At 40.8% G+C, this 14,157-nt stretch overlaps 1 protein-coding gene across 1 annotated transcript in view; it reads left to right on the forward strand.

The window, feature by feature from the left end:
- Positions 1–13,453, forward strand: part of LOC145404910 (transmembrane protein 45B-like) — a 19,081-nt gene extending 5,628 nt beyond the window's left edge. Inside the window, exons 2-4 of the mRNA XM_080276414.1 lie at positions 3,053–3,279; positions 8,126–8,242; positions 13,148–13,453. Of these exons, the coding sequence (XP_080132540.1) occupies positions 3,053–3,279; positions 8,126–8,242; positions 13,148–13,453 (650 nt within the window). The remainder of the gene's footprint in view (positions 1–3,052; positions 3,280–8,125; positions 8,243–13,147) is intronic.
- Positions 13,454–14,157: the final 704 nt, after the last annotated feature.

Raw genomic sequence — 14,157 nt, forward strand, 5'->3', positions numbered from 1 at the left:
CAACATATGCCTATGCAAGAAACGTAAGTTGTTATGTAATACAAAATGTCACAATAGTATGCCATGCAAAAATACATAATGCAGTTTATTTTTCTCAATATTTTTAACAACATAATATTTTTACTTAGCATGAGTCGCTCCAGTGGAATTTAAAGGTAAGGTGTAATTATCGGTTTTAAAAAGGTACAGAATCCTGGCAGTGTATATTATTATTACGTATATTATTAAAGGTTTGCAAACTTTAAATCTTTGCCTATTTTTACCTCTTCACTGTGGTGATTTGTTACATCTAGTTTCGTCATACAAAGCTGTTGCTGAAACCAGTTTTGACTAAAACGTTCAGCTAAAACTAGGTTTAACTTTCTTAATCTTGACATTTCGGGATTTCCCCAACATCCTTAGGTGCAACTAGTTATACCTAGGTAATACTAGTTATACACTACTACATTAGTTTTGACTAGTTTAAACCAGTTTTGACTAAGTTCGGGTTTTAACTGCAACATGTGTATGAGAAAGAGAGATATGGAAGCTGTTGAGGCTAAGGAGCTGACAATAGATCGAGCTGGCTGGATGAATTTTGTGCAGTGAAATGTATGACCAGTGTTTGGCACTCCTTTTTAACTTGATGGTCGTGGGATTAACTCCTTCGGATATATGAGTGTGTAACTATGTACGTTTTTTTTTTTTTTTCTACTAGGTGGAGCCAGATCTGCGGGAGCATGAGTGGTGAGTGAATGGGAGTACTGCCCATTCAACTGGACAAACGTTGGATAGTGTCTCATTCTGTAAAATTCTTTCGTGGCTTTCTGGACCCTATTTCACCCGACCCTATGATGGTCAGGGAGGGCTGGATGATAATGATGATGACGATGATGATTATCTCTTCACGTTATAGAGATCATTTAGAGTTTGCTCTATGTCCGCGAGTCTCCCAAACGAAATGTGCCACCCAGACCCAACCTAACGGGCCTAACCTAACCGTCGTGAAGCCATGTATAACTGCGACCTAATTAATCAGACCCATGTATACCACCAGGTCAACTATCTCTTTGTTATGGAAGGTTTGTGGAGAAATGGCAGATTTCTTCTTTCACAGTTTTAATCCACATTCCAAAGCATCTGATTTAGCTCAGCGGCACAGCAAAAAACAGAAAGGTATGCAGAGGAAAGGATAATTTAGGTGAGAGACCAAACTGATGTTCTCTCAGTTGTTTCAGGCACTTTCATGCTCCTGTGACAGTAAAGCCGCCACGTCCCCGGCTGGAAAAGCCCATTCACAAGCACAGCAAGTGGAGACGTTTGTACTGCTCCATCGATCTGTTCCAGTGATGATGGAAGTTCACTTTTTATTTCGAACTATCAAAGTATTGTATAGTTCTCTAATAGTGAAGGTGTATTACACTTTTTCTAATTATGAAAATATAGGGGTACCACTCCATTGGTGTTCGCGAAGGATAAATGAATTTCAGTCATCTATCTATCTATCAATATCTATATCTATATCTATCTATCTATCTATCAATCTGTCCATATATATATATATATATATATATATATCAATCATTTCCTGTGGCACCCTCGGGGATGCATAGGGCCTCGATGAACTCACACCACCACATCCTATCTTGTGCTAACTCCTCAAGATCTCCCCAACACTCATCTCCAGCTTCCCGTCTCATTGTCCTCACCCACTTCTCTTTTGGCCTTCCTCTACCTCTCCTACCAAGTGCCACCCACCCTGGTGTACCTCGTACTATTCCCTGTCTCCTATACACATGTCCTAGCCACTTCCATCGTGAGAATCTAACATATTCATCGATCGGCTGCACTCCCGTTATTTCTCTAATTCTTCTATTTGGTATCCTTTCCCACCACTTAACTCCTAATATTCTTCTAAGTGCTTTATTTTCAAACACCAAGAATTTATTTTCCATAGTCACTGTGCTGTACCAAGACTCGTGTCCATAAATTAAGATACTCCTAACCATTACCTTATAAAGTTTGATTTTTGTATGCACAGAAAAATTTTTATCATTCCAAATATTTTTAAGCATTCCCATTGCCTGATTAGCCTTCTTTAACCTTTCCTCGAATTCAAAGTTCAAAGAACCATCCTTGGCTAAATAAGTACCTAAATATTTAAACCTATCAACTTGCTTTACAACCATACCTCCAATTACACATTCCTGCGCATTTTCCATATTCATATTGATTATTTCAGTTTTTCCACAATTAATAACCAAACCCACCTTGCGACCTTCACTCACCAAACAGTCTAACACTGTCTGCATCTCTTCTGGCCCATCACAAATCAAAACTATATCATCTGCATAATCTAAATCTAAAAGTTTCCTGTTCTCTCCCCAAAGTATACCTGCACCGGTTTCTGTTCCAACGCGTTTCATAATGTAATCAATGACCAATATAAATAGTAAAGGCGATAGAACACCACCTTGAATTACTCCGGACTTGACTTCAAACGAATCACTCAGACAACCATCAACCATCACTTTACAAAATGTGTCCTCATGCATATTCATAATGACCCTCACAAACTCCTCTGGTATTCCATAATGTCTCATGATCTTCCCCATAGTCTCTCTCGAAACACAATCAAAAGCCTTTTCAAAATCAACAAAACAAAGACTTAACGGTACTCTCATTTCATTAACTTGCTGCATCAAATGCCTAACTATAAAGATCTGATCATTGCAACCACGTCCCTTTCTAAAACCAGCCTGTTCATCCCTCAGAATACCCTCAGCCACCGGTTCCAACCTATTTAACAACACTCTACTGAAAACTTTCAAAGCTATCGGTATATTATATATATATATATATATATATATATATATATATATATATATATATATATATATATATATATATATATATATATATATATATAAATATATATATATATATATATATATATATATATATATATATATATATATATATATATATATATATATATATATATATATATATTGGTACTGTACTATATTCCGCAGTGCTACAGACTCCTTATACCAGTACTTATTTTCCACAGGTGAATTCGTGACGGCATTCGAACACGGTAAATTCACGCACCTCAACAACCTACAGCACATGACGATGTTCTTTTTCTTCGGGCTGAACGGCCTGGTGGAAATAATGCTTCACTACCGCGCCCCGCTGCCCCCCGGCCTGGACTACATCAGTGGCGCCCTGGCCTTCTCCATGGAGGGGATCCTGTTCTTTTATCACCTGCATGGACGCACACCCATGGATATACAGGTATGGGATGTGGATATGCAGGTAAGGGATGTGGATATACAGGTATGGGATGTGGATATTCAGTTATGGGATTGGATATATAGGTATGGGATGTAGATATACAGGTAAGGGATGTGGATATTCAGGTAAGGATGTGGATATACAGGTATGAGATGTGGATATTCAGATAAGGGATGTGGATATTCAGGTATGGGATGTGGCTATACAGGTATGGCATGTGGATATACATGTATGGGATGTAGATATACTGGTACTGGATGTTGATATACGAGATGTGGATATAAAGGTAAGGGATGTGGATATACAAGTATGGAATGTGGATATATATAGATAGATAGATAGATAGATACAGTATATATATATATATATATATATATATATATATATATATATATATATATATATATATATATATATATATATAGTTTATGTATCCCATTGGAACCCGGAGCTGCTGGGAGAGGCATTGCACTAGGAGGACACTAAGCGTGCCGCCCTCCGCCTATCGGCTCATAGCCGCGAAGCTCGTAGGTCACTACCCGGGGGATCCCTACTTTATTAAGGTTTGAAAATTCCCAGCTTTGTCCAATATTCTGGACACTGGGCTCCAATGGGTTTTATATATATATATATATATATATATATATATATATAGTTTATGTATGTATAGGAAGAGATAGATTGATAGATAAATAAATGTTAAGTATGTATATATATGTGTATTATACTCTATATATATATATATATATATATATATATATATATATATATATATATATATACAGTATCATCATCATCAGCCGTTGAGGTCCACTGCAGGACCGGCCTATCCCTACCGAAGTAGGGACTATACAAGCCAATGTATCTCTACCTAGTGGCTTAGGCTGTCTGGTAGAGACTGTATGAAGGGTAAGAAGTGCTTGTAAGTGTAATTGTAGTGGCTTTAGATGTGTGTGTAGTCTGTGAACCAAGTGTATCGGCCCGCCTTAAGCCGATTGGGTGCAAGCATATTAGTATGCGACACTGGTTCAACCACAGCACCCCTTATGTCCGCCAAAGTAGCAAATGGCTCGGTGAACGATATATATATATATATATATATATATATATATATATATATATATATATATATATATATATATATATATATATATATATATATATATATATACGCACCAGTCGAGCAGGGCTGTGCTCCTAAGGTGGGTGGAAAGCTGGTGACAGGGAGAGCTGGAGCTTCCATCAGCCATCGGGACTAGTTCCTGACCATCCCCCTTTGCTGAACTTTTTCAGTGTTTCACTGACTCAGAGAGTAGGCCAGCATACTCTCCAATACAAGTTTCTCTAACTGTCAACACCAAACTACATGCACATTACACTCTACACTTCCTATGCAAAATTCAATCAAAATCATGTCATTTAAACAAACCTCGCAGTTCCCTGGGGGGGGGGGGGATAAATGTCCATACCGTCTGTCCCTTTCCCGGCAACGACCTAGCGAGGTGCCTAGAACTACAGTCTGACTCACTTCTTTACATCTGCAACATTCGCTGCCTTTCCTCTAACTTTCTCTCTGTTGAGCACCACCTCTCCTTATCCAGATCTCACCTTCTCCTAACTGAGACTCAGCTGTCTGAGACAATTGATAGCAAACCCTTCTCTGTATCCTCCTACTTTCTCTGTACTCATTTCAAAGCCAAAGGTGGCTGTTGCATATATATATACGCAACGACTTATCTTGCTCTCGTGTTCCTGAACTTGATTCTTCTGAATTTTCTACTCTCTGACTTTGCCTGTCCTGTCCTTCTCTAACTGTGCTGTTTAATTATCTTCTGATTCTACTGACTATGCAACATTCTTCGACTATCTTACTTCTATGGTGGAACACATACTATCCACTTCTCCTTTCTCTAAAATCTCCATTCTAGGAAATTTCAATGTTCACCACCGCCTTTGGCTCTCCTTTCCTTTCACTGAACCACCTGGTGAACAAGCCTACATATTTTCTATCCTTAATGACCTAGAGCAGCTTGTACAGCACCCTACACGTATCCCTGACCGCAATGGAGAGAGATTCAACATACATGACCACTTCCATACAACTAATCCTTCTGCTTGCACTGTTAATCATTTCTCTCCATTGGGCTTCTCCGCTCACAACCTTATTATCTTAACTTACCCTATCGTTCCAGTACAGCCGGTGGACCCTCAAAGAAATGTCGGTTGTGGTACTTAGGAGCTGGTGATTGGGAGACCCTCAGGCAGTACATCTTTGATTTTCCATGGAATGATTATTGCTTCCATGGCCGAGAGCCATCTGAGTGTGCCTTGCGCATTATGGAGGTTATTCCCTCATGCATGGATGCATACATTCCTTTCTCATATCCTTTGAAAAAAAAAAAAAACGGTTTAATCACGCTTGTTGTCATGCTGTCTACAACAAGGTGAAGGCGTACAAATGGAACCGGAACCAACCCACCCCTGATTCTCATCTTTCTTAAGTTTCTACCCGGAAGTGTGCTAAGCCTGTTCTTCACTCTGCTAAAACTAATCTCATCCTTCTTAAATGCTCTCAACTCTCCAACTCGAATACTTCCCGCTCCTCTGGCACCTTGCCAAAAAGCCAAAAACCTTTCTGACAAATTTACCTCATCATCCCTCCCTCCTCTTTTCCACTCTGATGGCTGTGTAGCTATTTCTTCTACTGATAAAGCAGAACTCTTTGCTCCGACTTTCTCCTCCTGTTCCACCTTAGATGCTTTCGGTGCTGTTCCTCTATCTCTTCCCCCCCCTTCTGACTTCCTCATGGCTGACATTAAAATTTCTTCAATTGATGTATTTTCTGCCATCACTGGCCTCAGTGCTAATAAGGCATATGGGCCTGGTGGGGTCCCTCGTGTTGTTCTTCAAGAACTGTGCTTCTGTGCTTACACCCTGCCGAGGTATACTCTTTTGTCTTTGTCTATTAACTTGTACCTTTCCTTTTTGCTGGATGTTTGAACTCATTCAGCCGGTCCCGAAGATGGGTGACCATTCCCAGCCCTCAGACTATCGCCCAATTGCTTTAACATCCTGTTTTTCAAAAGTTTTCGAGTCTGTTCTTAACAAAAGAATTTTAAAGCACTTTTAAAGCATCTTTCCTATCACAACCTTCTTTCTGATCGTCAATGTGGGTTCCACCAGGGACGCTTCATTGATAATCTTATCACCTTCCTTTCAGGCTCCTGGTCAGAGTCCTATCGGTATTATGGTGAAAGTTTTGCCATTGCACTTGACATCTCAAAGGCTTTCGATCGGGTCTGGTATAAATCTTTAATTTCCAAACTGCCCTCTTACGGTTCCTATCCTTCTATCTGTGCCTTCATCTCTAGCTTCCTTTCTGGTCGTTTTATAGCTGCTGTTGTAGACGGCCACCGTTCTTCTCCTAGAGCAATCAATAGTGGTGTTCCTCAGGGCTCTGTCCTATCTCCACTTTCATCCTTTTATTCATCAATGACCTTCTAAACTGTTCATCTAACCCTATCCACTCGTATGCTGATGACTCCACCTTTCACTTTTCCCTTCCCTTCCCACAGCACCTATCTCAGCTGTTACTTCAACAGACAAGGGATGAGGCTATGGCACACCTAATGTCTGACTTGACTCATATCTCTGATTTGGGTAAAAAAAAAAATAACCTTGTTGTTTTTAATTCATCTAAAACACAGTTCTTACATCAATCAACCCGACAGAATCATCCACAGGAGTACCCTGTAATTTTTAACAATATCCAGCTCAGCCCTGTATCATCTTTAAACATAATTGGGGTTTCATTCTCTCGGGATTTATCTTGGAAAGAACATAGTACCAAGCTTGTATAATCTGCATCCAAGAGATTGGGTGTGATAAGCTAACTCTGTACCTTCTTTACCCCTGCACAGTTGTTGACATTATACACGGGTTTTATTCGCCCCTGTATATAGTACAACTCTTAAATGTGGGGAGGCTCCCCACATACAGCTCTTCTCAACAGGGTGGAGTCAAAGGCTTTTCGTCTCATTAACTCTCCTACTCTTACTGGCTCTCTTCAACCTCTGTCTCTTCGCCGCACTGTTGCATCTTTATTTCTTTTCTATCTCTTCTTCAGTGGTCACTGCTTCTCTGAACAGTCTGCTTGCTGGTTCTTTGAAAGCAGTGAAAAGAGCTAGGGAAGTGAACATGGAAGTAAAAAGTCGCTGCATGGCAGTATTGTGCACCAACTCTAATGTATGGAAGTGAGGCTTGGACCTTGTTGGAAGAACACAAGTTCAGAGTGGGAGCTGTGTAAATGAGCTGAGTTACTAAGAGGAGCATGTGGATTTACATAGAGAGAGAGGCTGACAAATGAGGAAGTGAAGGAGCGTTGTGATGTGGATGTAGATGTGACAGAAAGTGTTAAGAGAAATACAGTGAGGTGGTTTGGCCATGTGGAGAGGATGGAGAGCGAGCGACTAACGAGGAGAGTGTATGTGAGTGAGATGGAGAGAGGGAGTGGGAGGGGAAGGCCGAGGATGAGATGGAGGGATGGAGTGGAGAGGTATATGAGGTGTGTGTGTGTGTGTGTGTGTGTGTGTGTGTGTGTGTGTGTGTGTGTGTGTGTGTGTGTGTGTGTGTGTGTGTGTGTGTGTGTGTGTGTGTGTGTGTGTGTGTGTGTGTGTGTGTGTGTGTGTGTGTAAGAAATGAGGTAAGTATATAATAGCAGCCGTTTATTTGTGAAGACCATTAACAGTAATCAAATGAGACAATCTAGTTTTATTATTTTAAATCCTAGATTCATAGACGAATAACTGATTGTGTCTGTACATTAATAAGAGGTTTACATGGGCAGGCGCACATGCTGCTGGTGTGGGTAGTGGGCGGGTGTATTGTGGCCACGCTGACAGAGATGTACTTGAGGAAGAGTGTCTTGCCTGCACTGGCCAGGAGCTACTTCATTATTCTGCAGGTGGGTCCTCAAGCCCTACACAACTGTATACCATCAACATTATCACGCACTTGGGGTGGAGAGAAATGGTAATACCGATCTAACGAGGCGGGTCCACTGTCCGGCTGAATGAATGTCCCTCAATTCCGTCCTGCCCCCGGAATGAAGGATGGTGGGTTGCAGAAGAAGGGCAACTTCATTCTGCAATCTACTGTGTTCATGTTTCAGATTAACCTGGGGCAGCATTATCGTCATCATCATTATGCAGTCAGTTTGGTCTGGGTCTTCTCTTCCTCAGCCTGTTTTCTGGGTCAGCCGGTGGTGTATGGGTTAGCACACCCAACTGGCAACTGGAAGACTCCGAGTTTGATTACCTGGCCAGTTGGACTGTTTCTCCCTAATCCCTGGTCACTGGCAATACAACTGGGGCTGGATCGTATTCAGAGGGACTTAATAAGTAGCTGATTGCCTAAACGACCCTCGTGCAGCCTTCGTCCTTTCAATGATCATCTTAGGCAAGATCTTTTCTACTCCAGTCTCCTCGTACTAAGAAATGAAATAGGAACCTAGACATTATCGACAATTGCATGACATAGTTTAGGAGAATGTTTGCTTGATTTCTTTGCCAGTCACGCTGCGAGCAGATTGATGAACTAAATTTTCAGATGAGGGAGCATCTGTAGGAGTGGCCCGGTCAGTCAGTCATGTTTAGAGATTCTCTCACGAAAAGTGTTTAACGAAGTGCTGCATGGGGCGTCACTTTAGTTAAGCCCCCTATGGTTCCGTATCTGAGTAATACTTTCGTATTTGTTCCTCCTGTCCCAGTTTGGGGAACAGGATGGATAATGGAGTGTTGCTAGTCGTGACCTTGGGAAAGACTGGAACCTAGTAAATATTGATTGTTTTATTGACCCTTGTGTAGTCGATAGGCATTTATCTAAGCTTTCTGTTTCCTTATTATCCAGTGCCTCGCTAATAAATATCATCATCATCATCATCATCATCATCATCATCATCATATTCTCTACTTTCCTTTAACCTCTTCACTCAAGGGACGTATTCATTATTCTATTCCTGGTATCTTCAGACGATTTATTCAGCCATGGAGAGACTTTTCAGACCTGAAGATTTAGATCTAATCTTAATAAATCCCATCATTAGAGAGTGTGTCTCTTGAATAAAGTAATCCGACGTTAGCTAGAACAATATTAAAAGGAAGTTCTTGGGCAGAAAGGGTTAGGTGCACCCATTTGCTTATTACTCACCCATTCACCCACCTACCTATTCAAAATTTACTCTTATCCACCTACCTATTCATCTTTTACTTACCCACCTGCCTGTTCATCTTTTTACCCACTCACCTACCTACCTATGCATCTTTTACCTACTCACCCATTAACCTATTCATCATTTTACCCATTCACCATTTTACCCACTCACCCACCTACCTATTCTTTTTAACCACGTACCTACCTATCTGTTCATCCTTTGCCCACTCACCTATTCATCACTTACCCACTCACCTGCTTACCTATTTACCTTTTACCCACTCATCTACTTACCTATTCATCTTTTACCCACTTACCCACCTGCTTATTCCTTTTATTCATTTACCCACCTACCTATTCATCTTTTTACTCACTTACCCATCTACTCATTCATCACTTACCCACTCACCTGCTTACCTATTTACCTTTTACCCACTCATCTACTTACCTATTCATCTTTTACCCACTTACCCACCTGCTTATTCCTTTTATTCATTTACCCACCTACCTATTCATCTTTTTACTCACCCATCTACTCATTCATCCTTTTACTTACCGGGCACTTATTCACCTTCCTATTCATCTTTTTTCATGGAGGGCTTATCCTGCACCCTTCACATTATTCATCGTATTTATTCTCCCACCAGTCTACCCACAGTCCCACATTTCAATATTCTTGATAATAACTCACACATTCACTCACTTACAACAGGGTTCTTCTGAGTTTCATTCTCTGTTCTCTTACTCACCCATTCATTTACTTACCCCTTGTTTACGTGCTTCTTCACCTCTTTATTAATTAACCTTTCTATTTGTTCATCATTTTGCGTGGGTCTTCCATGTGGGCTGCATCATGTGAGTCACATTTATTCACTTAACCACCTCCTTACTCACCCAACCGCATGACATATTACTCACTCATCCACCCACCTAAATAGAGGGCGTGTTTGATTCTGTATCCTACTGTGTATTCAGCCTACACATATATTTACCCACTTATCTATATACTCCTGTATTTCTTATCCAGTTAATTACTCATCTTTATCCACTTACTTACCTACTATGGTCCTTTCACCGCAAGAAGTCCGTTCAGGGTGTGGCAGAATTTGGAATTCCCCCGAGTGCGACGTTGCCAATTTGACCACCAATTATCGGATTATCACTACCTACCCCCATCACACCTGTTTCTCTCTCTCTCTCTCTCTCTCTCTCTCTCTCTATATATATATATATATATATATATATATATATATATATATATATATATATATATATATATATATATATATATATATATATATTGTATATATATTATTTATTTCCAATTTTTTTTCCACACCACTTATGAGGTAAAAGTCTAGGCGCGTTTTATTTTTAAGAGGTTTCCCCTGTCGGCCTAATCCTCTCTCTGATCTTTAATCATAATTTTCTTCGTCATCAGAACTTTCTGTTATATTGACGAGAGAGAGAGAGAGAGAGAGAGAGAGAGAGAGAGAGAGAGAGAGAGAGAGAGAGAAACAGGTGGGATGGGGGTAGGTGATAATCCGATAATTGGTGGTCAAATTGGCAATTCTACGGCGTGGCAACATGGGAAAAAAGCACTGCCACGTGTCATAGAATTCATTCAAATCGTTGTTATAATTCTAAAAAGTGATACTCAGTGTACTATATAGCTTCCTTTACTATATACAGAATATAAAAAACAATTTCAAATAGCACATAGATAGGAAATAAGAGAGAGAGAGAGAGAGGCATGTACTACGGTTGATTTGGCAGCATCGCTAGAGGTGATTCAACAGGTGGGCCCCACCCTGAACGGACTTCTTGCGGTGAAAGGACCATAACCACTTACAACAGGGAAAGTGGGTCTTCCAAGTGAACTTCGTAATGTATATATATCCTCCTGTTTACTTGTCTTTGTTCGCACTTAGGCTACCTAACAAACGTAGCAGTTTCTGCCCTCACTGGCCTCAACACTAATAAGGCGCACGGATCTGATGGGGTTCCTCCCATTGTTCTAGGCAAACTCTTTCCTCTTGTCATCATGCACCTTGCCATCTTGCTGAAAGTTTGCCCTTATTCAGCCTGTCTCGAAGGAGGGTGATTGTTTCCAGCCCTCAAACTATCACCCAAATGCTTCAGTATCTTGTGTTGCTAAAGTTTAGAATCAATTGTTAAAAAAAAAAAAAAAAAAAAAAAACAGTCAAAACCTTCTGGTTCTGCCAGGGACGCTCCACTCCTCACCTTTTTAAACTCCTGGTCATCCTCCTTTTGGGACTTTGGCGAAAGCTTTGCCACCGCATTTGACATCTCAAAGGCTTTCGACCGAGTCTGGCATAAATCTCTAATTTCCAAACTGCTCTCTAACGGTTTCTATCCTTCTATCTGTGCCTTCAATTCTAGCCTTCTCTCTGGTCGTTCTGCAGCTGCTGTTGTAGACGAGCACTGTCCTTCTTACAAAGCTATCAATGACAGTGGCCATCAGGGTTCCATACTGTCACCATCTCTCTTGCAATTCATCAGTGATCTGAGCTGCACATACAACCCTATCCACTCATACAGTGATGACTTCACCTTTCACATTTCCACTCGCTTCCCAGCAGTTATTTTTGTATCAAGGGATGAGACTGTGGTACACTAGTTTCAGACTTGGCTTGTATTTCTGACTGGGATAAAGGAATCTTCATTGCTTTTAATGCATTTAAAACTCAGTTCCTGCACGTTTCGATTCAGTAAAATTTTCCACAGGTGTATCCATTTATATTCAACAATGTACGACTCAGCTCTTCGTCTTCTCAACATCCTTGGAGTTTCATTATCTTGAAACCCATCACGGAACGATCACATAACCTGTTCTGCAAAAGCCTCTTCTATGAGACTAGGTGTCCTATGCCGACTTCGTGCCTTCTTTACCCCAGTGTAGATGTTGACTTTATACAGGGGTCTTATTCTTCCCTGTGTGGAGTACAACTCTCATGTGTGTGTGTGGGGGGGGGGGCTCTCCCCCAACACAGCCTTGTTTGCACAGAGCTGAGTCAAAGACTGTTCGTCTCACCAAGTCGCATTCTCCTACGACTCCCTTCAACTTCTCCTTCTCTCTCTCTCTAGCTGCATTGTTGCATTTTTACTTCTTTTCAGTCGGTACTCCACTGACCACTATTCTTTTGAACTGTCTGCTTGCATTCCTTCTCTATTATGGCCGAAACGGAGCTCTCGTTTGCCAGCAAACTCTCATCCCTATTCTGTTCAGCTCTCAAGTGCATGAGTTAATCGCCACTCTCAGTCCTTCATGTATAGAACTGATCGACTCTGAAACTGTTTTCCCCAGTTTTTCTCTGCCCACTACCTTCAGTCTTTTAAACGCAGTGTGTCCAAACACTTTGATATAAAGGAATCTTGAATTTGCCTTTTTTTTTTTTTTTTCCTTGGAAAGGACAACTTTGCGGGTTTCTAGCCTATGGTTCTTTCTCCTTTGTATAAGAAAGTAACTATTCATCTTTTTACCCTCCTGTTCACCCACTAGCTCACTTACCTACCACTTACAACAGGAAACATGGTTCCAAGAATACTCTTTTTTACCTATTGATATTTTACTGAGTTACTCCTCTACTTACTTATATTTTTACCCATTCCTCCATTACTAACCTTCTTGCAACAGGGTTCGTGGTTCTTCCAAGTGGGCTTCATCCTGTATCCTCCCGTGGGCCAGAAATGGGACGAAAATGATCACGGCCAGATGATGATAGTCACCGCCATCTTCTGCTGGCACTGTGCTGCTGCCTTCCTCCTCATGTTGGCCACCGGCTGGATAGTACACGCCAGAACCAAGGGCCTTTCACAGACCGCCGTCTACCACTCCTTACGCCCCATCGCAGCCACTCCCGACGCGATTCGAAGGTTCACCAAAATGGATTCAGAGCAGGTTCGAAGCATCATCAACGACAGCGACGAGGAGGATGTGTGAGCGAGGGAAGAATGAGTGGGTGGATGAGTGAATGACAAAGCTAATAATCGACGAATTTAGGGATTTGTGAATGGATAATAATGATTAATGGACGGATTGATGGATGCATAGAGGGGAAAAGGATGTGTGAATGAAAATATGTTGCATAGCTGAATGAGGGGTGTGTATTTTTTTTCTTTGCTACTTTCTGGTAGTTTCATTAAACTCAGGAAAGGTCTTTTATATTGAAGGGACTGATGAAAGCTGTATCTAACTTCCCTTTTCTGAAAAGTTTTTCCCAACCAGAATAAAAGCCTCTGAAAGAAGCAAAATTCAATAATAATTATAATAATAACAACAACAACAATAATAATAATAATAATAGTAATAATAATAATAGTAATGTCAGTGAGTGGAGTGGTTAATGAGTGAATAGCTGAATGGATGACGATTATATAAGTGAGTGGTTAGAACGAGTAGATGGATGGATGAAGACGAAGATGATGGTTAGGTAGATGAGCAAATAGATGGTGATTAAATAACTTTAATGGATGGGTAGATGAATGGGTGACGATTATATAAATTAGCGAACGAACTGAGGGGTAGATGGAAACGGGGAGGATGTGTGGGGGAGGAAGACTGGTAGATGGATGGTTGGATGAATGAATGGACAGATCGAAACAGGATGGTTGCATTAGTGGACGAATGGATGGAGTGACTGATGG

The sequence above is a fragment of the Coenobita brevimanus genome, chromosome 65 (assembly GCF_032717465.1).
Source record: "Coenobita brevimanus isolate Jiangsu-jjx chromosome 65, ASM3271746v2, whole genome shotgun sequence".
NCBI lineage: Eukaryota > Metazoa > Arthropoda > Malacostraca > Decapoda > Coenobitidae > Coenobita > Coenobita brevimanus.